At 40.7% G+C, this 27,551-nt stretch overlaps 2 protein-coding genes across 3 annotated transcripts in view; both read left to right on the forward strand.

The window, feature by feature from the left end:
* The window catches only part of tnfaip1 (tumor necrosis factor, alpha-induced protein 1 (endothelial)), a 14,071-nt gene extending 8,431 nt beyond the window's left edge, over nucleotides 1–5,640 (forward strand). Inside the window, exons 4-7 of the mRNA XM_050072140.1 lie at nucleotides 1,591–1,674; nucleotides 2,102–2,154; nucleotides 2,330–2,525; nucleotides 4,840–5,640. Coding sequence (XP_049928097.1) covers nucleotides 1,591–1,674; nucleotides 2,102–2,154; nucleotides 2,330–2,525; nucleotides 4,840–5,070 — 564 coding nt within the window. The 3' untranslated portion in view covers nucleotides 5,071–5,640. The remainder of the gene's footprint in view (nucleotides 1–1,590; nucleotides 1,675–2,101; nucleotides 2,155–2,329; nucleotides 2,526–4,839) is intronic.
* Nucleotides 5,641–9,211: 3,571 nt separating this feature from the next.
* Nucleotides 9,212–27,551, forward strand: part of sgsm2 (small G protein signaling modulator 2) — a 137,783-nt gene continuing 119,443 nt past the window's right edge. For both annotated transcript variants that reach the window (XM_050073204.1, XM_050073213.1), the window contains exon 1: nucleotides 9,212–9,384. In XM_050073204.1, the coding sequence (XP_049929161.1) occupies nucleotides 9,325–9,384 (60 nt within the window). In that variant the 5' untranslated portion in view covers nucleotides 9,212–9,324. The remainder of the gene's footprint in view (nucleotides 9,385–27,551) is intronic.

Consider the following 27,551-nt stretch of genomic DNA (forward strand, 5'->3'; position numbering starts at 1 on the left):
TCTGGCACCGTCTTATTTATCAGAGCTTGTACAGCCTCACAGTACTTCTAGAGCACTTAGGTCGTCAAACCAGCTGCTCCTGGCAGTACCTCGGTCCAGACTCTCTATTCGTGGAACAGCCTACCTTTCCAGGTTAGAGCTGCACGGTCTGTTGAGCACTTTGAAACATTACTGAAAACCCATCTTTTCTCCTTGACGTTCAGTCCCAGCTAGGCGAGAATCCTTGGCTTTTACTCTTTTTACTCTTTTATTTCCTTTTTTATTCTAATTTTAGTTTTTTAAATTGAGCTCTTAGTATTTCCTTTATTGTTTTATTTATTATGATATTTGTGTATGATTATATTTCAATAACTGTACAGCACTTTGGTCAACTGAGGTTGTTTTTAAATTTGCTTTATAAATAAAGTTTGACTTGACTTGACATGACACTCTTTGTCGTTCACGATCCATGCTGACACTGTATGTCACTACGTCGGGCTAGAATCGGGCTGATATGGTGTAGTGTGAACCAGGCATTAGAGTTCCTTCAGTTTATAGTTCATGGTTCTCAGGGCTTGGCCATGGCTGTATGTTTTATCTGAGTTCTATTCAGCTCTACAACAGAGGCACTCAGGTGCGCAGATCTGATTTGCTGGGGACCACAGTGTGTATTCATGCCTCTGGGCTATGGTGGCAATACAGTTTGCTGCACCATCTGTGGAAGACAAGTGTCAGTGGGTATGCATCATACTGACAGATGTTCACAGGAATGTCTGCTGGGTTTCCAAGGTTTACACATCTTTTGCTTTCCAGGGGGACAGATTGCAAGACAGCAAGTCATTGAATTCTAAGCTTAGCGGCTGTCATTCATTCATCATCATGTCCAGGAGTTTATGAATGAACAGCACAAACATGCCTCCTGAGAGCCATTACATACTCTTTGTAAGCAGCATACAGAGCAAAGGACTGTGTCAGGTGTTTCTTCTTATTATTATTATTACTCTTGTGTAGCACACAATGTATCAACACACTACCAACACCTCAAACCATGTTATGCATGTCTTATGCTAGATGAACAATGCAACTAAATAAGCAGCTGCCACTGCAAAAGCCTCTTCCTCTGTTTACAGCTGTGTTTAGTGCCTTATCACCAGTGAATGCTGTAAGGAATGCTGCAGAAATTCACAGAGTTAAGGGTAGCCTTTACAATTTCAATGTTAATTTCAACTGTTTTCAGTTCATGAAACTTTTGCACTTTTGGCTGCACTTAAAGAAACTCTAAGGACGTTTAGTTATTCTGGTGAGTCTGTTTTGTTTGAATTGTTTAAGCCTGTTTTGTGTTGGTGAAAATTAGCATTAGCATCATCACAGTTAACCATAACTGTAAATGCACCATGCTAACCAAGCTAGCAGCTAGCATTAAGGCTAGCTACACCCTCTGGTCCAAATATGGTCACTTCTGGCTCCAAAAACCCAATGGACGACGGCCAAACTGCCAGACTTGAGGATTTAAAACAGACCAATAGGTGACGTCACAGTGGCTATGTTCATTATTTCGTACAGTTTGTGGATACCTCTAACTCCAATTGTCTGTTGGTTTGTTATTTTCAGGGCAATAAAGAGCAGCCCCTGTGTGTCATACCTGTGGTCACGTCCAGTAAGGAAGAAGAGAGGCTCATCCAGTCTTCTACCAAGGTAAATATAGGCTGTGCTAGAATTTTGATCATTGTTATCAATCTGGAATTAGTGAAGGAAAACAGTTCTGAATTTTTTTAACAGCGTCTCCCAAAGTTAGATCGTTACCAGTGCCATGTGACAACCAGAAAAGCAAGCATCAAAATGCTCGTTTGATTGATCCTCTCATAGGATGTATTATTGATAATTAAAAGATAAAAGGATGTTAGCCATATCCTTTAATCTCACTGAGCAGTTATTCACAGATGAAGAAAACTTTTTCATGTGAATTCACTTAGATATTCATAGGAACATTAACTTTCTGCCCTCTTGTCGTAGTACTCCTGCCAAATGGATGATGCCTACTCAAAGTGTATTTATAGTTGGTACATTTTGATATTAAAGAAATGAAATCCAGATATTTAATCCTTTTTTCTCCCTCTTTTAGCCTGTGGTGAAGCTGGTGTACAACAGAAGCAATAACAAGTACTCCTACACCAGGTGAGAAAGCCTTCCTCCAGAGGCCTCACTGCTTCCATCATTAGAAGAATAATTGATTTATTTTGAGGGAAGCACAGATTTTTCTTACTAATAAAGTCTAATGAGCCTCAGGACATAGAGCGGTGTAAATGATGAAGCAGTGCTAGTCAATGTCAGGGTACTTTTGTCTTGACAGTAACTCGGATGACAACCTTTTGAAGAACATCGAGCTGTTTGACAGGCTGTCCCTCAGCTTCAACGGCCGCGTCCTCTTCATCAAAGACGTGATCGGAGACGAGATCTGCTGCTGGTCCTTCTACGGTCAGAGTCGCAAGCTGGCTGAGGTGTGCTGCACCTCCATCGTCTATGCCACGGAGAAGAAGCAGACCAAGGTGAGGATAGATTAGGCCACATTTAGGCTGACTTGGTGTTGCAGCAGGCTGCCAAGGCAGAGGACACTAGCAAAAATGTTGAACAAAGCTCAGCTTTTGTCGCAGCACAGTGCGACATCATCCAGCAAGAAGCTGCGTTGGCAAATCAAATACATGCAAGCACACATTCCTGGTAGAGTACTCTGTACAATAATGCTGTATTTCCATTGTTAAATTCAACATCATCCTGTCCTAAAATCCTGTCTGAGTATTACAAACTATTGTGCAGTGTTTTGGCATCTGATAAGCCTTTAAACACACAATTCTGTTATGTCACCTGCACTTTGTGGGTTGCATTTCATTGTCGCACCAAAACTGCCCCTGTGCTTATGTCACAACTGATGTTTTTTAAAAAGAAAAAGAAAAAGAAAGCTTATATGAATGGCTTCATACAGTTGAGGTACCAGGTTTCTGATCAGCTTTTACATGTATGCATGTGTGTGACAAAGACTTAAGGAAAAGAGCAGCAGGAAGAAAGGAAAAACCGTTGATGGTAGCAATAGTTCCTCGTATTCATAACTACTTCATCCAGTGTCTGACCAAACCTGAAAGTGACCCAAAGTGGCCTCTGAAATTCAGAGTAGTTAACATTAATCCCTGGCATTTGACTGTAAAATTCAGACACATTTTGGGATGTGAGGTGATTTCCACACCCACAGTTTGCCACAAATGGATGCAGAAATGCCTTTAAACACCTGTTTGCATATTGATACTGCTCTCTGCAATTTCTACAGTAAGGAATTTTCGTACCATCCGAGTACTTCAACCCTGAAATATTGTGTCCAAAGTCCAGCAGTCTTACTACGACACATCTGCCAAGACTCATTTGAATTAATTTTTTTAAATACTTTCACAGCAAAAATTGATGTAGATGATTAATTTAGATTAATTAATCACAGAGCATGTAATTAATTAGATTCATTTTTTTAATCGCTTGACAGCCCAAATTCCAATATAAAGGTGGGGGAAGAAAATAAATGTGATCACTGATCTGCTGCATGTGTACACAAATGTGCAGTTACCTGGGCCCTCATTTATAAAACTGGTAAGCTCATTTTCCACTTCACAAAAAAAATCTGCTAACACTTGCTAACATCTGACTCTTTAATGTAATGGGAAAGGTCACAATTGGCATTCACACCTGGGTCAAATGACTCTGCAGTAGACATGTGTATTGTCTCCGGCTCTGATCGGCATTGCAATGCAATGCAATGATGCGCCACCACAAAGTACCGTCCATCTCCGTCCAATCAGCGCTCAAATATTGTTCCAAATTAGTCTGCACTGTGTTGGAAAGAGACTGAATAAGTAAGAGAAAAAAAAGAAGTGACCACTGTAAAGGGTTCAGAGGCCTCCATGCTGCTTCCTACTGTTTACCAACCTGTTTTCTGACCTGTCTGTGATGTCCAATTTGACACACCAAATAAGAAAAACCACACACACAGAAAGGCATAATTGTCTGCTGCAGAGCTCTGGTCTACTGACAATGGGAAAGGAGTCTATTGCTTTTATAGTGTTTTTTACCCTTGTAAAAAAAAAAAATCCCAAATTAGCACGTACACACGCTTATTTGAGAGGAAAAGGCAAATTAGCATCCCAGAAGAGCCAGAGGGTCTCTTTTGTGTGCTGCATCCTTGGCCATGTGTAGTCAAATGTACTAAATGAATACTGACAGATGATGTGGATTTGACTTTATCGGGTATAAATGCCCTCTAGCAATTGCACAGAATTTTTTTTGTTCTTTTGCTCGGCCTGCAGGTATGCGTGAAGCATGGAACACCAAATGTCTACCTTTCACTTAGATAGATGGATAAGAAAGATAGATGGATTGATTCTTTATAATACTTCTCCAAAGACATTTGTTGGCACAGTCTTTATAGGGCCTCATATAAATACAGTACATGAATACATTAGAAAACACACAATAAATACATGAAAAACATTAGATATATCCATATTAATTCACACATAGCACCCACACACTTGCCAGTTACTGGTGTGTCTTGTTGAGTGATGCTGTGGCAGAGAGGACAAAACTTGATATAGTGTACCCATCTCCCGGCCAGGGGTCTCTATTTATGACCAGATGGAAGTGGTGTGTAGAAGAGGTTGGGAGGTTGCCTGAGGCTGTGCTATGCCGAGTAATTAAGTGTTATGGCTTGGCTGTTGTTGGTCTGAGAGGTTGGGGTTGGGAAGGCCAATAAATTTGGAGGCTCTGGGTGTGATGTGAATTGACGCTGTAGAAATAGTTGGCATCTGTCTCTTCCTTCCTCAGGTGGAGTTTCCTGAAGCTCGAATCTATGAGGAGACTCTGAACACCTTGCTCTATGAGACGATGCCGCTGCCAGACAACTCCCTGCTGGAGGCCACACGTCGGAGCTACACCAACTGTGGCTCTCACAGTGAGGAAGAAGACGGGCCTGGAGGAGCTGAGCTCCGCGAGCGTGTCCGTCGAATCCACGTCAAGAGGTACAGCACGTACGACGACCGACCACTGGGACACTGAGACTGAAACCACAAACGGCTGGACAGATTTCAGCTTTTCACATTGATGATGAACTTTCGAACATGAAATCTGTCGATGCCCATGCATTTCTCTTTTGAATAGTTTATTATCTTACTTTCTTTACCACTATCTTAAAGAAGTCCAAACTGTGGCCTTGATGTTATTGCATCTGACTTTTTACTCTAGATAGTTGTGGTGTTGTCTGCTCAGTCCATCATAATTTATGAAATATTATCAGAGGATTCAGAGCAACTACTTCAAATATCTAGAGAACTCTAGATTATTATTATTATTTTTTTTTTATAAATGTAGATTAGTAGTGGAGGAAAAATCACTGATATGCACTATTTCTTAGAAGAAATACTATCACAATCATAGCACTTACATCAGCAGGAGCGCATGTTTCATATTTATAGATTGTATTTTTCATATACACATTTATGACAGCCTGTTGTTTGCCAAAGATGAATCTGTTTAGTTTTTCCAGAACTAGTGCCTCTGACATATTTCAATGCAGTTTACCATGATGCCTTTTTTCCAGCTGTGAAGATAAAAGTTCTTGTTATTCCACTGCTGTTTGTCTTTGTAATCTTTTTAATAGGCAGGTCTAATTAGAAAATCTACAGTTTGAATTCTTACTTACAGTTACATAGTTCTAGTTATTGTCAGCTTGCTTCTAAGAACCAGTGAAGCTAAAGAACGCACGATACCCTGTAATCACCTGACACCTGTGGTTACTGATGGTAACTGCAAGTGCGGTGAAATTTGCTGGTTCCAGAATTATGGAGGCAGCAAATACTTGTTGAGCAGCTACTTTGTCAGAGCAATTTGTGTGTGTGTGCGTGCATGCGTGCATGCGTGCATGCATGCGTGTGTGTTTGCAGAGCAGCCACACAAAATGCTGTGTTTTATAAGGATGACAGTAAATAACCAGCCTTTTCTCATCATGCTCTGAGCAACTGCAACCTGACATCATGCTAAACACAGCTCATTAACCTGAAAACCACAGCTGCTCCTGTAGGTTCCATGGTTAAAGGAAAATGGTTGGCTTATACTCACCATGTTTTCTGTGGCTTGGACATTTAATCTGTCACGATTTAGTTTTTTTTTTCCAACAGGGAAATCACACGTGAAACATTCTCTTGGTTTAGGGCCTTGCATCTGTCTCATTGTTGTGAACGTGATACTCAAGAGCACCTTGAGGGAATTTCTTTAAATTTGACACAAGCGTCCACTTGCATTGAAATAAACTGATAAGAATTTTGTTGTCAGAGGTCAGTGTGACCTCACAAAATATTTTTCTGACCATAACTCAAGTATTCATATGCTAACTATGACAGCTTTCACACAAATGTCTAAAAAGATAAAACAATGAAGTTCTGACATTTTCTATTCAAAATGTCAAAGGTCAACTTCACTGTGACATCATAATGTTCTGCAAAAACACTTTTCCGGCCATTATTCAGTGCCATAACTCAGGAACAAAAGGGGAGACATTTGGTCAGATACTGAATTGAGGTGTCAATTAAGGCTGCAAATATTTCTATTCATTCATTTGAAAATAATTCCTTTTTAAAAGAATGAAACCTGTAAGATAATTGTCCTACAGTTTCTTTGATCTAAACTAAAAGGCCTCAAAGAAAGCAATTAAATCACTAAATCTTAACGGTCCAGTGTGTACGATATGGGGGGATTTAATGGCATCTAGTGGTGAGGACTGGAGACTGCAACCAGCTGAAACTACTCCAGATTAGAATTCTCTCATTGTTCATTTTTCAGGAGGTTTTTTACCAGGAGCGCAATAATCCACAGATAACTCTTCTTCTCCAACACAACAGACTTGAGGTCTGTACTCCTACACAGAATTTGGAGTTAGTGAGGGGTTTTCAGTACCATGAAGCTGTTTTTTTTTTTACCGGGATAAATCACCATGCTAATTTATGCTAAACAGTTATCCTGCTCCAAAAGACATTATGCTCAGAGTACTGGATCACAACCTGCCAACACCATGACATCTGACCAATCAGATCAGATTGAGGAGCCTACATGCTGTTATAGGTCAGTCGAATCATTTCATTGTTTCAGGGCTCTGTTTCCACTGGTATCGACACAGAGATTGTTTACAACACATGATTTTAGCTTTCACAGTTTATTTTAGTCTGCAGTGATTGCTGGCAGTGTAGCTATTCTACACTGCCAGCAATCACTGCAGCTCAGAATAATTAGATACCTGTGTAATGCGAACTAGGAAAAAAAATAACTATCATATTATTATAAATGCAGCACTTCCGTCAGACAGACCTCATCAGTCATTAACTATAGGCTACTTTTCCACCCTTTACTTAAGTAGCAGACACAGTCTGGCGTTTAATCCGACATATTCAGAGTAGTTTTGTCATCATTCACCTAAATAGCGAAAATTACTTTATACTAAAGTCACATATAGCCTTGTGACACTTACACATAATTTAAGTCTTGACCGATGGTGAATTGTTGGATAGTATTTTCAGTGTTGTTTACGTCCCAAGCCATTGTCATTTTACTGTCTCGCAGTCCAAGACACTTTGGATACCGTTTCATCTCATATGATATGAAGCAGCCTACTTCATTCATGGTTCTGATGATGTTGCTCGTAATCAACATCCCTTGCCTCTTTCACAGCTCATGACTGGACAGGAAAACCCAGTTGACAGAACTGGTTGATAACCACCTTTGTAGTACTGGTTATCCAGATAGACAATGTTAGGGTTAGTCAAACCAGATAATGAAAAGATATCCTAGTTAGGTTGCATTGGCATCATAGTAGTGATCAGAATAAAGCAGTTTAACATAAAAAAAGTGTTTTTCCAGAAACAGGATTGGCCCTTTCTAGAGCCAGTGTTTGGTTTGTCTGGTCTGGGTTACCATAGAACATGTTGGTGCAACATGGTAATCTCCGTACACGAGATGTAGAAAAAATGGCTCATTGTGAGGTGATGAAAACACGATTCTTGTTTTCATGTGAATATACACTAAAGAAAACACTTATATTACGTTACATTTCTGCCAATATATCCCTCTAAATCCTACACACTGGACATTTAACTATTTCTTTATATTTTGTATTTAAATTTTTGTAATTCATCAGAAATGAGGGTGTGGTCTTATCACATTTGACTGACAGCGGTTTGGCAACATGAGCAAATGAACCCCCTCCCACAACCTTCATCACATTTTGATTTACATTTTGCCAAGTCCTGATTGCTGCATGTAAATATGTCACATCATTTCTTTTAACTGAGCCATTAGTTCTTCAAACCAGCAAGAGGAGCTCAGACAAACACTGCAGAAAGAAATCTCTGATGGCAAAGAAGCACAAGTGTAAAATTCAAAGAAAAAACAGAGTGATTAGGGGAAGCTTTGCAGATAACATGTCCTTTGATGGTTGCAGGTGCCCCCTCAGCCCACATGGAGGCACAAGCAGGAGGTTTAATGACGGGGACTCCAACAGAGAGGGTCATTCTATATCATCTATCGTGACGTCATCTATTTTGCAGCAGGCCAACTTGGCATCAGCACAGAATGGTCAACATGTGCTTCAGAAAGCTCTATTTATAGAAACCGTTTGGATGGGCTGCAGTCTCTTAGTGTGTGTGTGTGTGTGTGTGTGTGTGTGTGTGTGTGTTGGTGCTATTGTGCCAGGTTTATGAATGAAGTCATTAAATAAGCTGCATTTTGATGAGCTCATTAAATGCATTGCATGTTTCCCCCACCAGAGTCCCATATATATTCATCAAGTAGCTATCTGCTCAAGACACAGCCAGCCAGCAGTGGCAAACCCAAACCTCCCCAAACCATTTGCCAGCATTTCACACCTTTCACAGGAGAACATCTCCCTGCTGTAACCCTTTCCTGCCCAGGGGAGGAAAAAGAAGATGCTATAAATAACTCGAGGCTCCACAGGTTGGTGTGTTGGATGCTGAGAGGCTGCAGGCTGCAGGTTGGGGCGGGGCTGGATGCTGGGAGCCTCTGGGAGCTCCGGTGACTTTTTTTTTTCCTTTTTTCTTCCTCCTCCATTGATCAGTACGGCAGGGAAGGCGGATCCTCTGACGTCGCCGTCAAGCTGGTCGGCTGCGTCAGAGTCCAGCTGAGCGAAGGAAGAAGGAAACAAGGAATAAAAAGGAAAGAGGTTGTGAAAGGCCGGGGAGAGAAGACGGACAGTGTCAGCGAGACAGACCTGTGTCGTGTTCACCGCGGACGGACAGACGGACAGACATGGAGGGCTCCACGGAGGAAGACTACAAAGAGAAATTATTATGGAACGTTAAACGGGAGGTAGGCGCCGTTTGACGGCCCGTCGGGCTTCACATTTATATCTGTACTGTATTATTAGGTGCCATTATTCACTCGGAAATCACGACAGGAGACTCGGAAGTGTTGCGTTAACGTGTAGCTTGTTTTTCGCGGCTGTGTTTGTGTCTGCGTTGTGTTGGACTGAATTCTGTTCAGTTTGAGTTTACCAAACTGAGGCTGAGTAAATGGACCTGCTTTCAGTTTTTTTTGCAATATTAACATCTCTGTTACTGAACTCTTTAATATTTGCAGCCATTTCCTTATTTGCTTTAGTTAAAAAGGACTACAGGAATATTTCTACATTATTGCATGGACTTCAATGTTACCTGTGGTTCTCTAGTGAGTATAAATTGAGTGTAATGTATTTTTCAATCCGTTATGGCGTTGCTATAATGCCTTTATTATATTCTTACAAAACTTTAAATTGACAATTTCTCACCCAAAATGCATTTTATATCATCTCATATGCATGTTTGATGTGATATTTGCATAATATCCAATCACATTTTGGATATTATAAAAGTACAATTTCTCACTAGATCCAGCCATCCATTAATAAGCTGGCCATGCAGGCAGAAGCCCTCAGTTAAAGGCTCTGTCTGAAGTGTTACAGCAGGGCATCTTCTCAGCACAGGTTGTATTGCTGTCTGTCTCTCCCAGCAGGACTAACATCCTCAGCTCACACAGTGCTACAGGCTTTTTGTTCCTGGTGATGAATGTCTCGCATCTCACAGGCGAGGAATAAATCATTACTCCCTTAACCTCTCTACCCACTCCCACTGTAATCCTCATACTGCCTTCACCCAAAGCTACAACCACAAGGATTTTCCCAGCACTGAAATGTCAGTGTAAATCAAAGGCAGCTGATATTGTGAGACTGAATGTGGCAAGGTGTGGCTCACTGCTTATACCTCAGTCTGAGTGAGTGTGAGCATGTAGTTTCCATCATTATAATGGAGAGGAAAGGTCAAGCTAAAAATATCAAGCCAAAAATCTATCCAGAACACTTGAACATTAAATTATATATATATTTACATAAGTGTTGTCATGATATTGGAATTATACCTTGAAAAATATTGATTGATTTGATACCATTTTCACTACCATGGGGAAAATTGACATAAAAACAACATTACAGCAATGACTTCTCTTTCTTTGAGCAGAGAACAGAATGACTGTACAAGTTAGGCGAGAGAGAGAAAGCACAGCTGGTACTTGTGTTAGTATTCAGTATCAATAAGTATCCATAAATTGATATTTTTGACCACACACACACACACACACACACACACACACACACACACACACACACGTATATATATATATATATATATATATACACACACACACACACACACATGAGAACGAGAGTGTTCCCTGTTTGTGAGACTTGCATTCACCAAAATGATGGCTTAGTGCAATCAGGATTTTGCTTTTGGTGGTGAGTGGTATCAGATGCATCCACCATAGCTTGTTCTCTAGTGCACTGGCACCACTGCAGCTGATTAAAAAAATGTAAGACGGCTGTCGTGTGAATGTGATCACAATAGACAAAAATACATATAAAAACTTTTACTTTAAAAGTGTTTTTAAAATTAACGAAATTGCTTCTGTTGTCATGGCTACAAAGGTGGTTTTACATAGTTCATCTCAGTATGTGATCTATGCAGTATGTCAGTCATACTCCTCTTGTTCAGCCTGTGTCTTCTTTTCCTTAAGGTTGATGCAGTTTGTCTGTTTTTGGCGAATGTACGTACCTGCAGTTTGATCTTTGCGGTCTGTATGTGGCTTTGGATTTTTACACAGAGTGAAGGTTAGACTTCTTTTATAGCTGACAAATGCTGCTCATTGGCAGGCTCGCGATTGGCAGAGATTTCATTTTGATTGGTTAGACAAAGTTGCTGTCAGCTCCACCTGAGTCAAGTCAATGAGAAGTCCAAGTGAAGACTCCCAATTGGGGTCGAGTCTGAGTCAAGGCCAAGAAAAAAAATAATGATCAATCCCTATTCAATATTCATCATACTGTACTGTTGTTCTTGTGGTGAGAGTCAGCTGTGGTATAACTTAGATTCAGAAAAAGTTAAAATGTGGAAGCAACAGGAAAAAAACAAAAATTTGCCTAAACCTTGCATTATTTGCCAAGACTCAGTCAAAACACCCAAGACATTAACACATGTCCAAGTTGAAGCACCCACGACATTGAGGTACATCTGACATAATAGAAAAAAGTGTCTTTAGATTGGACTAGAGTATTTCAGCCCATTTACTTGCTGGAACAGACCAGGGATTATACTAGAGATATGTATTGCTTCAGAGTGTTGTGCTGCAGTTGTCAGGAGCCCCCAAATTCCTAATTGGGCACCTGACTCTATAGGGTTGGGCTGACTTTCAGATTGGTTTGATATTAAGCCAAACACTGTTCCGCACCAATTTAACAAATTTTACCACTAGGCATTGCACTTTACTCAGCAGCCCCTCACACATGGAACGTGATGACACCATGTCCTAACAGCAAACAAGTCCGACTTATATATGTTGTATTGCGTAACATGGCAGCTGTCTGTCCACACTGAATGCATTAAATATGCATTTACCTTACGCCATGTTAATAAACCACTTAGCCATCAGCTGTGTCCTTGAGATCATACATAAGACAAAACCACATTATATATGGGTGACTACTCGCTATCTTCCTACATCTGTACCTCTTAAACAGAAAACGCACATTTTATATTGTGATATTTACTGGAAAATACATACAATATATCAAACAGCAAGTTGCCTAATGTTAGCTTGTTATTAGTGAAGATCACTTACCAGAAAATTTTAACTCCCTGGCGATCCTTCTCCAGCCACCTGCCACCTTATTTAGGTTTTTGTTGTAAAATAAGAGGTTTCGTATAGATAATTACTCAGTTTACCTTTATAAATCATCCATTCCTCATCCATTACGGCACTGTTTTAAAGGGAGCAACAGGAAAAATTAGATACAGGGCGTCTGACAAAAGTTAAGCTGGTTAAGACAGCTTCACTCACAGACAGTTAGGACACCTTTTTTGTCAGCTTCAAATCCAAGATGTTGCCATATTGGCACAGTTTTAGTTTTCCTGAGAGATTAACTCTGCCATGTCTTGTCTCGTCACCCCAAGAAACACATGAAGTTTCTAGTAAACAAACACACTGTGCGCCGCTCTTCCCTCTTCCACCTCCGCTGAAATTTGATCTCTTCCTATTGGTGGTGCTTTGCCCCTGGTCTGTCAGACATTAGTGTTTTCATTTGTTCATCCGTTTATAAACATATGATCATATCACTATATTACTAATACAGTAAGTTGGATTTAGTGTGGTGACACCGTCCGCACAGGTTGCTGATGTAGGCTTCTTTTTATTTTGCCAGAGCCTGTTATAATGACAGATGCCAGTTAAGCCACTTTGTATAAAATCAAACCACATTAAGCCTGTACACTTGACCAGAACAGCAAAACTGGAAATTGACTCAACTCTACCTGACATTCCAAATCTGGTATTTAAAGTAAGTAAATTTCTGTCATGTGTAGAGCCGTTCTGATACTAATTTAAAGAATGGCAGAATGCATACATGATTGTGAGGGCTCAGGTTGAATATCGAGGCTAAATACTTTTCTGTCCTCCTCCAGCCATCCCACAGTCACCCACGGGTTTGGGTCTTAATTAAATCATCACGATGTCTGTAAGGCTGAAAATAGCTTGACTTCTCAGGATGTCTGCAGGCGGTGGCGATCTCTGTCTCCTAAACTCAGACCATGAGGGAAATAAGGAGGAACATTGCATTCTTGGGTCACTGGGCCATTGTGAGCGCCGTGTTGATGCACCAAACTGCATCTTCAGACACACCTCATGCCATTTTTACTTTGTGCTCATAAATTCTTTATGTTTCGTGGTTGTTATCATTTAAAGAAACCTACTTTGTGTGTCACTGGGATGTTTTGTAGGGTCTTTGCATTGCGCTATAAGATTTTTGAAGTAGCATGGAAACTCTTATTACATGTTGGCGGTCATGGTTGGTTATGATACAATATTCCCATTAGTTTCATGTTTTCTCCTCTATTGTTCTAAAGCTTAGCATACATGATAACATCAGAGTGTGATGTTAGCGGTCTTAGCAGTTATGTTTATCCAAGTGGTTGTTGGGATTCAGAGCGGCCTTGGTTGAGCACAGATTGCAGTTTTTGGAGACAGTGAAATATGACTATTTTCTGTACATCAGATAAGCCCAGAACCAATGTTTTTTATAGGGGTTTAGACTGAGATCACTTTTCCTTAACATGAAAGAATTGCTGTTGCCTCAGAACCATATTGATCTGTTGTTTTGCAAATGTAGTGTGCTGTCAAAAAATGCAACATTTAGCAGATAGCAGATAGTTATTGTATTCTCTGTGTGTATCCAGTCTAAAAATCAATGGTGTGAGTGGCCACAGTTCATCCATGGGATGCTAGTCAATGCCTTCTGACATTTAAAAGCATAGCAAACTGGGAGAAACTGGTTTGTACAAAGCTCACTAGCTCCTGGTTTAAAGCCCCCTGTCTCTTTAAGCAGCACTCAGCTATCTCAGTATTGCTTGGCAACTGAAAGCTTTAGCAGCTCCCTAAGAAGTTAAATTGCATCAGTTGGCAATTAATATCACAGCAGTGTGGCGGCCCTGTCAGGTGGTTTCTTGTAGAGACACAAAAAGTGCCTTTCTGGACCTGCTACCATGGATCCTTTGGTTTTTGTCTTCATAGGATTCTCTATTTAGTTTTAAGTACTAAGGACATGAAGTCCATCTTCTGCTGTTAAGAAATTTGAAGCTGCAATAGATATATTATTGGATAAACCTGCAACAGATAACAGTCACCAGCTCCTTTAGAGAATCTTGAGAGCAAATTTATTTCCCCAAGGAACTTCTCTAACAGGCAGTGACAAAACAAGATTAAAAAGTAAAATTGGAGAGTACATTCTCTATCCAGTAGAAGAGTGGTTCATTACAGTTATAAACACCCAGTTTTAGGATGTTGTGTTTCAGACTTACCTTGTTCAGACCATCTTTTTTTTAAAGCAAAGTTTATTTGATTGTGAATCCCTGTGCCTCAGTCATTATGACTTGAATGCTCTACGATTGAGTTGTCAGTCAAACCCAAGAGGGTGTAAAAGAAAGCACCTTTTCTTCTACACTGTGTACTGTGCTTTTGTGAGGTGTATAAGGTGTCATATGCCCAAAGCTCTATGACAAATGTGATAATGAAAGATTATTGAGAGACTGCAGGGAGCACTGTGATCCTGGTGTCAGAGCTACAGTATGTAAAATTGACAGGGTGGAATTGAAATGACATAATACAAGGCCTACAAGGCTTAGGGAGCGATCACACCGAGATGAAACGCTAGAAACGCGATGCCAGTAAAACCATTGTTTTCCTATGATACGGCGCCTCTGACCGGCATTCAAGCATCATTTTAGACGGCCATTTTCCGGTGTCTTTTTAGACGCGCGTTTTTGTAGACACTTCTTTTTAGATGTGCGTTTTTAGACGCTGAAAATTTACAATATTTTCAACTTTTTTTGAGCGTCAGACGGCAGTAGCTAGCGCGCATTGAATAAGCGCTTCCAGCGTTTCAAGCGTCTTTGAGGCGTCCGCGTCTCTAGCGTCTCATTTCTGTGTGATCGCCCCCTTATAGTGCCTAAAAAACACTATTCCATTTATTTAGAATGCTGGTAAAGACAAAGTTGATTGTGAAGATATGGAGCATGGTGTGAAGATACAGTGAAAGTTGTGTTAAATGCCCTTGCTTTGTGTTTTAGCTCTCCATCAACTGCCTCCACATTAATAGCAAAATAATTCATCCATATAATCATATTGTTTTTCAAAGGCATAGTTCTCACTGTGCTGCTAAGGCTAGATACAAGCTTTGGCACATTCATAATGCTGCATTAAAGTGCCTGTGGACATATTTATTCACCAGAGGTGCTGTTTAAATAAATACCTGATATTTTTGACAACTGCTCTGCATTCCAAAAAATGTTTTTGTTGCCATAGTTTTGGTTAAACCAGACCAAGAATCTACAGCCAGTTTAAAATGTATGTGGCTACAATGCTCATGTAAAGAACAGTGGCGGAGCCAGAAAATTTTCTGTGGGGTGGCCAGGATGGTTATGTGATCATTTTGAGGTGGCAATGTCTCACTAGAAAATGTAGGGGTATTTAGGGCACCTAAACCACACACCTCCACAATATTTGGAATGCAGGTAATGGTGGAAAAGATCAAATAATATTCAGTGTATTTAACTTTTTTTCTTATTCCTGCAAGTAAAGTAACAAAGATGCTTACACTATACAAATGTAGCACAATATACAGACTAGAGGGTGACATGGGAGTGGATTTTCAGTCCTGTCCCATCTCACTCCCACAAAAATAATCCCATCCCGTCCCAATCCCATGAAAATGAAAAAAAAGAAAAGAAATCCTGTCCCGTCCCAATCCCACAAGAATGACTCCCGTCCCATCCTGCTCCTGTGTTGTGTTTCAGTTACAGTAACAAAAACAAAAAAAACAAAAAAAAACAGTACATGGATCACACAATACCTACCTTAGTTGAATATAAACCCAAATATGACATCTAATGTTGTGTTTTGATGTTTATTGCCTAATTATTTTTACATTGACTCCACCTTGAAGCTGTTCAGAATGACAAACACATTTGATTTCTGATGTGGTCAGACAACACATCATAAGAACCAGTTCTGAGAGAGAAAAATGTAGTTAAAGTATTGCAGTAGAAGTAGTGTTTGGTTCCTCTGACTGATATTATTATATATGGCATCATTAGATTATTAATACTGAAGCATCAGTGTTAGAGCAGCATGTTACTGTTGTAGCTGCTGGAGGTGGAGCTAGTTTCAACTACTTTATTAAACACTTGACTATTGTTATTATGCTAGGCCTGTCATGATAACAAATTTTGCTGGGTGATTAATTGCGTCAGAAATTATTGCGATAAGCGATAATATTGCGTAATATTGTGCTTTTAAGACCATTTTTATTGTTGTTGTATTTTTGCTGTTTTGAGACCATTTTTTAAACTTACTCTCACTTCTGACTCTCAGGTGTGCAGTTAAATTCAACATCCACAGCTTTATTCACAAAAGGACACACCATGTTTCTCCTTCCTGCCACACGCTCAGTGGGTGATCAGCCTCAGCAGGTTTGCTTCATCTGAATGTGTTGCCATAGTAACTGACTCAGGGTTATGCTGAACTAGCTTTATGAAACAGAAAATTCAGAGTTTCCCTCATCTCAGGCTGAACATATTCAAAGTTTTCACTAATCCTGCTTTCTGTAATAAGGCCCAGGTCAATCATGAGAAAAAAAAAAGATAATTAAGTGAAGCAAAACAACTACAAAAAGACAAAAATTGACCACAAATGACCCAGGGGCCCAATGTCACTTATTTGTACATGGTTTCCACGAAGGTATAATGCTAGGTGATGCTGCACTTGGTTGTCACTTGAGAGAAAAGTTAAAACCCTGTACACTTTAATATTTTGGCACTAATTTTCCAATTGCTACATAAAGTGTTAAGATGTTAAGATTAAGATTGTTTGCTTCAGAAAGTTACAAAAAAATGTTGAACACTGTTAGACAATACAACAAGCAATTAGTGCGAAGCATATTGGCAAGTGTTTTTTTTCTTATGGCTAAGGACTTGATCTTTAGACTAGAACTGTAGATTGTAATAATAATTCTACCCATAATTGAGTTTTTTAATCAAAAACATGAAACCTTGTGTGTTTTTTGTAGCGTTTACATTTAAGGGCAGAATCATGGTCCATGCCAGTAGCTACGCTTCAAGCTTTGCAAGACTGATTTCAGGCATTGCTGTCGACTGGAATGTGTCACCTGAAAATCGTAATGCAACGCACGTGTGACCTGCAGTTTTAATGGTTGCTTCTAGGTGCACTGTTGCATGGAGCAGCTGACCAGTGTGATGACACCTTGGCTTAACAAATCTGTATGCGTCGAGGAAAAAGTGGAGAAGATGGACACCAGCCGGGATTACACCAGCTGTAATCCCGGCCACATGGATCTTCTCTGCCAAGCATTCTGGTAGCCATTGTACAGGCATTGGATAATAAACATGACACATCACTTTCCAGTGGGGTATCAGGAACCGTAGTGTCCTTTATTTCATCAAAACTTGGCTGAATCCGTGAAATCCAGTGCCATTCAACCAGGTGACCCTTTTTTATATATACTGGTATGACAAAACAGATAACTCTGGCATGAAAAGTAAGAAAATGGTCAGGCCAATCAGAGGCTGCCCTACAGCCTGGACAACACGACACAGTCTGGAGCAACTGTTAACGTCACTGATGACATCACTGAACTCACTGAGTCCGTGGTGGATTTAAATCTAATTAACTGAAGCAGCTGTACTCAAAAAATAGAGTCAAATCATTCCACAATCACAAGCACGTTTTTCTTCATACTCCTAAGGTAACCATTTTACAGCTGGTCAGAGAAATACAAAGCAGACCTGAAACCTCAGTAAATCTATTCTGGTCCAGTAACCTTCAATACTCTGACCAGGGTGTTAGAAGCCACTGCCACAGGCTTCCATTTTTCTAATACTATTTCCTCTGTTTACTACAGTGAGCTGCCTTGGTTGCCATATTGCAACTCTTAGCTAAACAGCATTAAGTTGCCTCTTCCCTGAAGAAATATTCTATCATTATGCAGCAGAGTGTTGGATAACTTCTCCCTCAGACTGACACCTCCTCCAGGACAGAATGATTTCTTCTTGCCACAGTTTTATTTTATGACTTCTGCACCAAGAGCCAGGTCTCTAAACTGCATTGATATCCACTTGATATTTTGTACTCTGAGGTGAAATGTTAATTCCCGCTCTATTTTCTTGACCAGAAAAGTGGAGAAATTGATTCGACACAGGATACGGTACTTTTAAGGAGAAAAAGTGATTGCAGGGTTGCTGAAAATGTTAGGAGTTTCATTTCTTTTTTTTTGTGTAAAGCTGCAGCAGGTCCAAGACGAGTAAAGATAGATTGATTTCAGTAACTCGTCCTTCAGAGTCTGCTATCACTGCAGCAGCATTGCAGCCCTCCTCCTCATACACAAACCCTACCAGGGCATGAATAATTACCTCATTAATGACTGTGTCTCTGCTGTGGCCTAACAATAGCTGATTAGGATGGAACCATATTATATTCCAGCTCCTCAGACGAAGAGGAAGGGAGGCACCACAATACACAGAGACAGGAACACAATATAATTTAAAAAATGTACACAGAGCAATGTTGAGACAGTCAGGCAATACATATTTTCATCATGTTATTGCAAACAGCTTTGAAACTGTACATAAAGGACCATAATTGTGATTTGTAAGTTTGAGCTTATTTACTATTAGATAGAGCTGAAATGATCAGTCAGTCCACACACTGTTTGGCAGCAACAATGCCAATGACAATTGACAATGACAATTCTTTTAAATTCCAGCAGACGCGTGACCTTGTCTGTAGGCTACAGCACAACAAAGTAGGAAAGTAAACAGTTAAAATAGACAACAGAGAAACCATTTAACTATATAGCCTGCTTATGTACTTATGTTAGAAGATATCAAGGAATAAATGACAAAGTCAATAAAATCTGTAGGTCTACGAATTCGGGCAGGCAAAACGCTCCTTTTCTGAAATACTTTTGGTGTGATATGACGCGGTGCGGAGGAAGGAACAAAACCAGGTTGCAGCTGGACCATGCAGAGCTCTGCCCGGTGGAACTGTCCCTCCTGACTCCCTTACAGTCAGTATGCATTGAAAATAACAGAAAGGAGGACTAATTAATTTCTTAATGTGCCAAACTTCAGTGTATCATAACATACGGAGTATGGAATTCATCTGCAAATGTAGGAATGCACAGTAATATCGGCACGTAATTGGTTTTGGCCGATATTGGCTTTAAAATGAAATATTGGAATTGGCCAACATATTGATTATATCAGTATGTAATCGGTATTGGCCAATATCGGCTTTAAAATGAACTATTAGAATTGACCAACATGCATTTTCTGAATTTGCACAATGAATGAATATTACATACATAGAAAAGCATTGTATTTAATGTCTCCATCTGCTGGTGGGCCATCATTATAAGAGTATGCATGCATAATATGATGTTAATTCCACTACAGAGGAGACTTGATGATTACTAGAGGAGAAAAAAGTGAATATATCAGTATCAGGTATCGGTTATTATTGCTCAAATGAGTTGTTGCAAATCGGCATATCAGATATCGGCAAAATAATCCAATATCATGCATCCCTTTGCAGATGCTCAGGTTTTAAATAAGACCACTCTTGGATGGATGGACTATGGATGTCAGTTTTTGAGCCACAATGAAGGACAAAATGTGACTCGCAACAGACAGTAAGGCTTGTTGTTATCAGCCGAGCTGCTTTCCAGAAAACTTGTGACCCCTACCAGCCGGTTAAGAGGAATCAACAGTTAATAAAACAGACAATGAAACAGCTTCAACAATTTTCAACATTATCTTTCGCATGTTGTATGTTTCTCTGTCTTTGGTTTAACTATCAGATAAAAAAGCATGTGCCCCATGCTTTAAATGTATGCCATAAATACCAGGACAAGTACTAAAAAATCGTAAATGATGATGTAATGGTGTTATGATGTAATAATCATAAATCCTCCGGTAGCTATCTTAAAAGCACTCACCTTACACCATGGCAAAATCGGTAGGTAATGATTGTGTTAGTCAATATTTTTGAGCACTTGAAAGAGGGAACTACAGAGTAAAGATGGAATACAAGCAATGAATTTGCATGCAAAGATGTTAGAGGCTTTAAGGTGGCACTAGTTCTTTTGTTAGGTCAAAATTCAAGCTTTTTATACACTATATCACTAATTAAACAGGCTAGTGCTCTTTTCTCTGAACATGCTCAGATTAAATCACTCATGTCAGGCAAGTGTGTGAGCCTAATTTTCTGCCCTGATTGTAATCTCTCATCATCCCACATAGTGAGCACTGGCCTATGAATGACAAACAGTCTGAATTAGTGAACAGTCTGTTTGCATTTCCGGTATTTCCCACATTTGCAGTATTTTCTTTCCCAGGGTCAATGTTCATCTTTTTAGTGTCTGGAAAATTGTCCTCCTTGATGGCCACAGCGTTGATGTGCTGTTGTTTGTCCCGTCATGAGCATGAGATGAAGGGAAAAGCAAATGTGTCCTTATGTAACTGACAGTTGGCTAATGAGCTCTTCCCCATGTTCCTCCTAGAAACCATTAGCTTCAGGATTCTCAGAAGTGTTTTAGAGTTAGTCAGCTCCACTCAGCCATGTGACATATACCAATACAATATGTTATTTTAATGTCATCTCCAGAATGAGGTGCATAGTTTGCTGCTGCTGTTAATGAAAATCCTCCTTTAGTAAAAGCAAACAAATGCAAGTGTGTGTCTGTGTGTGGCTGCCACCATGTTGTTTTCCACTGTCTGATTTTTTAAATCCTCCAGATCCTTAAATAATCCTACAGACATAAGTAGTGGGAGCCAAAGTAGCAAATAACAAAGTCTAGGTTCTTAACCATTTTATTAAACAGAACAATAAAATGTTAATAGTACAAAACAAATGTAATACATTGATGGTGTGAACATTTTGAAGATACATCTCTGAAAAACACTTCTTTATTATGTTGATATTACATGTAATCTGGGTGGAGACATTGTATTAAAATCGTCTTGGGTGAGTCAATCACAAGTTGACAGTTCGAAGTCCGTCTGTCCACACCTGACATGAGAATACGTCTCCACGAGTCTTGAGTGACACCTTATGATTGGATCTCACTTCCCTGCTCTATATACAAATGAATACGTACATCAATTCATTCACCATCATTAGGAGACTACTGCTGCTGGAGTGTGTGCTGCACGCTGGGGACAGTTTGTGAGAGTCCGCCAAATAGACTCTACAAAATAATGGACATAGCTCCTGTGGTGTCACCCACTGGTTTGTGTACACCTGTTTTAAGCCTTGAGTTCAGCATTTCGACCATCACCATCTTGGCTTTTTGGAGCCAGAAGTGACCGTATTTGGACAAGAGATTGGAGCAGTGGAGGAGTGAGGGGTACATCTGACTCATAGACTGATGTGAGGCCTCACAGACAGCCTGTCTCTTAAAGCGGCCCACCCATAAATAAGCGCAACTTTGGGCCTTAATAAAATGTAAATGGGTGAGTTATATAAAAATTCACCCCTCATATAATTGTCATGAATATTGAAATGAGCTACAGAGATCAAACTGTTTTTGTATCAGGCTGTAAAAATGTTTATTTCTGCTGTAAAGTTGGGCATTTGGGGGTGAATGGGGATTTATCCTGTTTTGGAGCCAGCCTCAAGTGGCCATTTGATGAACTACTGCAGATTTTGGCACTTGGATTGGCTTCCTTTATGGAGGCTGCCATTTGGTGCGCTTGCACAGACGCTGGGACAGGGCTAACTGTTAGCACCACCCCAATAATGTCACCTAACATTAATGGTTATGAACTGGTTTAATGACAGAGTTGAGTCTTTGGCATGAGTTTGTTGGGACTGTTTAACAGCTGCTACTGTGTTAGCTTGTGCTAACTGGGCAGATGTTAAACGCAAACAGAGATCGTCTTTAGGCACTGCACATAACCTGTGTAACGTCAGCAACAGAAAGTTTGCTGATCTGGCGGGGGGAGTCAAATAAGCAAGGACGTGACTGAGAAGGTGGTCCTTCACTGTGGCCCAGGACACGGCTGACACGTCCCAGACCACCTCTGAACATGATCACAGGTCCATTTTTGAAAACCCGCATCTGCCCATACCTGTAAAGCTCAGTACCAGAACTGGCCCGTTACCCATCAATATCTCTAAGTCAACACCCGTGATTTAACACACACAGGCTACAGTCACTCGCATTCAGCTGGGTTCTCCATTCTTGAATTACAAATCCAGCAGAGGAAAAGTCTCTTTCATTGGCTGTGCTCAATGCTGGGATGGTGAAAATGCTCCACACAATCACTGCCAGGTTAGGAAACATTTTAGCATGCTCTTTCTACCACCATGAAACCTCAACAGGATCCTTCTTCGGTGTTGTGAACTCGATGTAGGCTGCCACCTCACCCTCGGGCTGCAAAGATTTATTGCTTTTTTATTCTGAAAAATAGAAAATATATTTTCTCAACAGCTTCCTGCCTGCATGTAGTGTAGTGCATTTTTACCCATGCCCGTACCTGTCAGTTTATATATATGTATATAATATATATATTTTTTTTTACCCTTTACACAGCTTTTGTGGGTTACCTGTTCGGTGGCCGACCTGGTGCGGGACTCTGGTCTGAGTGATTGGATCTCAAGTCACACTGAGGACGTGCTAGGATGAATTGGGATGCATTCGCACCTGTGCTTCGAGCTGTCCACTAGTGATCAGATCACTGAAAATGCGTGTTAATGCCAGGTGTAAACAGGGCCTTTGTTTCAAAATGTATGTGCTGTAGCAAATTTAATAATGGAAGAGACGGGGTGTGATTTCTCACCTGGGAGAGATTACTGAGACAAATAGGATAGAATTTATTACATACTAAGACAGCTGAAATCTTTGGGACTGTTTTTCTAGGTCCTCAATCTAAATTTAACTCCATCAGACCCAACCACCCAGTTAGGCCTTTACCTAACCATCTCCAGGTTAATGCTGTCACGGCCAACCTAATTTTTTTTAACCCAATATACTTTTTTAGTGAAGCATTTGGTTCCATTCAATATGCAAAAGTTCAAAATGGGTCTACCTCCTAAAAACGTTTCAGTGATTGAAAGTACAATCTGCTTGTTTATGCTTTGTAACAACATATCCAGGTGAAGTACGTGATTTTAACTGTCTGCTGCTTTCAGTGGACAGCACTAAGTTAATAAACCTATATTTTAATGTTGATTCCTTTTAATATACTTAATCACATGTTGAGGGGCATACCAAACTTTAAACCCACTGTAACCCCTGACAGTCAGCACCAATTAAACTGATTCATTACTGAACACAATCAGTTCAATCTCACAGTCACTCACACCCAGGTGAAGGTATTGACCCCTCTGACCGACTGCTATTTATCACTTTACTCTGATTCATTGGGCAGAGTTATAGCTGTGGGTAAATATATGGATCGATTTGCACATCTCTGCAGAGGATATGGTCAGTCAGGGGCTCTGTATGAGATCATTAAAAGACAGAATGACAAGTGGCAGTTCTCCAGAGAGTTTACTCTGGCCTGAGAGCGATTGACCAGCAGATGTTTAGTGTGGGATCAGGACCTATTCATATAGATGCATCTGGCATCAACTAAACCTTAGCAGTAGTTGGGGACTTGGTCTGTTGCCACATTGATTTTGAGTTCAACTAGCAAATACTTAAATGATTAAGAGTGAAGAATTGCCACTGGTTTGTGTGTGTGTGTGTGTGTGTGTGTGTGTGTGTGTGTGTTTGTTTGGCATCCAGGTTATTTGGTTAAAGGTACACTTTGTATTGGTGTAATCACAGAACAGTAATATTAAGAATATTTGTCAATGAAGGACTCTCAGTGATAGGCACCTTTGAATGCCTCACTATTTCCTTGTTTTTCCTGATAAAGATTTTTTTAACTATGCAAAGACAGTTCTTTGTGTGCGTGGGTTTCTGGTATGTTCAGACAGGAATGGTAAACAGCCAGTTTAACCAGATCTGTGGGCTAACGGCACTCGTCCAACTGGACAGTTAGTTTAAGAATGTTACATCATTTCCATTTTCAAGCAGTTTTATAAAGAAGGATATTGAGAAATATATGTCCTAAATATTTGTGCATTAAAAGAGAAAAAAAAAATTGAAAAAAAATGTAGAGGATGACCCTATGGCCTCTAGTTTCGCCAACTGGGTGTGGCCAGGTGGATTTTGCAAGTTTGGCACACCGTGCGCACTGGTGCAGCTACTCCTCTTTCCCACCTCCGTCCCTCCGTCTCCGGAGGAGAGAAGGCGTGGAGTGGGTTTTACACAGCCGATTCACATCACACCAATCAAATGAGCCCCTCTCCTCGCCCTTAAATGCGCTGCGCGAAGGCGTAATGAGAGTTTACTCAATTCGCCATGGCAGAAGAGAGCAGCAGCGTCAGACGGCCAAACTTCTCCCAGGAGGAAACTGATGTTTTGGTCCGGGAGGTCCAAGCTTGCAGTGTCCGAATATTCGTAACTGCGAGCAGACCTCCACGGGCTGATGATGCAAAGGTAGCCTGGGAGGAGGTCACCACAATTGTAAATCAGTGTTGCGTTTCTCTCCTGCGCGCGCGCTCTCTCTTTCTCTCTCGCAGTCTCACTCTGTTTCTTTTCTTTTGACTTTTCTAAGATGACAGATGCTGAATATATACTCCCTATCTGATGCTGTGGCTGTTTGTGGTTGGCTGAGAGGGATGTGAACTCATTAGTTTGCATCTGTGTTAATCAAATCAGGTTGGGTTTCCATTACGCGTGCCAAACAGTGCCAATCCCCTTTGATGTGACATCAGATGTGACGGGACAGTCGATATAGAGATACATTTATGTGCTGATTGCAGATAGTTGCATTGAATAGTGGTTTGTGGGTATTTATTGCATCGTTAATGTGCCTGATATTCTGGAAACCTGCCTGTGAGGTTTTGGTGACGTGTGTGCACTGTCCGCTGGTCAGCCAAACTTCCGCTACACCGGCTGCGCTCCGCCTGCGCTGACAGTAGACCTGGTTTCAGCTGGTGAGCTTTTAGCGCACCTTCGGCGAAGCCTTTTGGCACGAAACCGTCACTGCGCCAAGCTGGATCTGTCGACACCTCCCCCTGCTGCACCACCACACCCATCTCAGCGCACCTCGGTCTGCCAAACTACCAAACTGAGCGTGCCTCGGGTTGCGCTGCTCGAAACTAGCTCTGCGCAGGGTTCGCCACCCTGCGCTGTGCTGGGAAACTAAAGGCCTATAACTTCATATGAAGTTGAAATGGTTCATGGAGGTCTATTATTCTGCCCCTGCCGGTTCTTCAGCAATTACAGACTGACCCCCGAAGACCATTTAAATACCCTCATCATTATTTGTCTTGCTGATGTATCTTAAAATGAGGGGTTTTTGTTATTATCATAGTTAATAATTGTCATAATAGAGCATAATGTTTTGGCATTTGAATGGTTTCTGTAGCTGAAAGTATGCAGGAGTAGTAGTCGATCAAAAGATGTACAGGAGAGGTATAATTACTTTTTGACCTGATTAATGCTTAAATTAAGTCTGTATAAAATAGTGTATAGAGTAGCATAATTTCAAAGTGAAGTAAAATAAAGGTTTGAAGATTGTTTTCAATTCGAAAAAGGTCTGTATCTGACATTCATGGGTTAAACATTAGCAAGAGTAGTAGCACTACTAGTACTACTATTAGTAGTAGTAGAATAGTAGCAGTAAAGGTAGAATGTGGCAGTGCTCTGTACTGGAGATTCACATGCCAAACATAAACGCACACGCACGCACACACACACACACACACACACACACACACACACACACACACACACACACACACACACACTCACGTGTGTATATGTGTGTAAGCAGTTGTTGCTATTGTGATAACTGGGGACAGCATGAGGGAGGGGCAGACAGCAACTTGGTCTAGAAAGCTCTTTTAATGGAGATTTAAACTCCTAAACACCTTTTTATGCCAAAACTCTAAATTATGTTTGTGGTGTCAAAAATGTGAGCAAACGAGCAGGTAAGAAAACAGACACAGTCTGCTGCCTTCCAGAGATTTCTGTCCCAGTTAACATTGAGTTCTAAGGTGGCAGTGAGTGGAGTTTCTTTCACTTTCAGGCTCATTGTGCAAAAGTCCATTTGCTTCCACAGCTACATTGTTTGAAAGACCACAAGTTGTACTCTGATTTGAGCAAAGATTATGTATGTAGAGTAAAAACTGTGGATGTGAGAGCAATTTGAAGAGAAATGTTTGAGAAGGTCTCTGCACTGAGTCCAATACACGCCGAGTCCAATACACACCTATTATAAACTCAGAAAATGTCTGAAAACAGCTAAAATGAAAGTTGCAGAGAAAAGTTTCAGCATTGTGAACTGGCCGATCTGAGCTTGACTCAAGCCGGCTGATGGTGTCACCTGCAACTCAGCTGATCAGCTGGTTTTAGAATATAAGGCTGGTCACCTGTTTCTACAGCCAATCGGCTTGTGATTTCTGCTGATCAAGTCAAAATGGCAGCAGACAACGTGTTCACTTGCTGTAGCAGGTGCTCCGTCCCCATCAAGCTCTTTGTTTCTGTCCTCACAGTGTGCTGGTGTTGGATGGTGGGTTGCTGCTGCTTGCTGCTGTTTGTGCTTATGTTGATGATGCCGCACGTGCGAGCCACTAGCAGTGGATAAACAGGAAACAGCTGATAGCAGGAATTAGCGAGCAGCTAGTAGCAAGAGGGAAACGCAAACCTGACAGATATTGCGCCCTCCTTGCCCTTGCATACGAAGAGGCCATTAACCGTTAGTGAAGAACTGGCCGACTTACGAGAGAATTGCCAAAGAACTGACTAGCCGCGGCTTCCCTCCTATGTCACTGTTTGCGTCACACGCTGAGTTACACCTTATGTTACTTGCTTGCACCCCCCATTGCCCCGAAAAAGGTGCATTCTGTATAAACAAAAGTAGGTAGGCTAGTAGGTTTGCCGCACTGCCCGATTTTGTTTTTATACTGCCAATGCTGAAAGAGGACTGATTGGGCTTTCCTGCAATTTGCACAATTCCTGTCTAAAAAGAGCTATTGTCTGATTAATTGGCGGTGGTTATTTATATTATTGTGACATATTTATTATAAATATAGTCAATCTGATGCTTTTTTTGTTTATGCTTTTTGCTGTTTCATCACTACTACAAATGCAGCTGAAGCCTGAAAAGCTGGAAATTAAACCGGAGGTACAGAGATGGATAATACACTATCTCATCTAGTTGCATTGGTGTGAACCAGTAGGTTTTTAGAATGCCGCATTGCAAGTAGCTGCCTGTTTCAACCTATCTCGTCGTGCATCTTTGGTCTGAACTGGGCTTAAAAGAATT

Source organism: Epinephelus moara, chromosome 2 (genome assembly GCF_006386435.1).
Source record: "Epinephelus moara isolate mb chromosome 2, YSFRI_EMoa_1.0, whole genome shotgun sequence".
Classification (NCBI taxonomy): Eukaryota; Metazoa; Chordata; class Actinopteri; order Perciformes; family Serranidae; genus Epinephelus; species Epinephelus moara.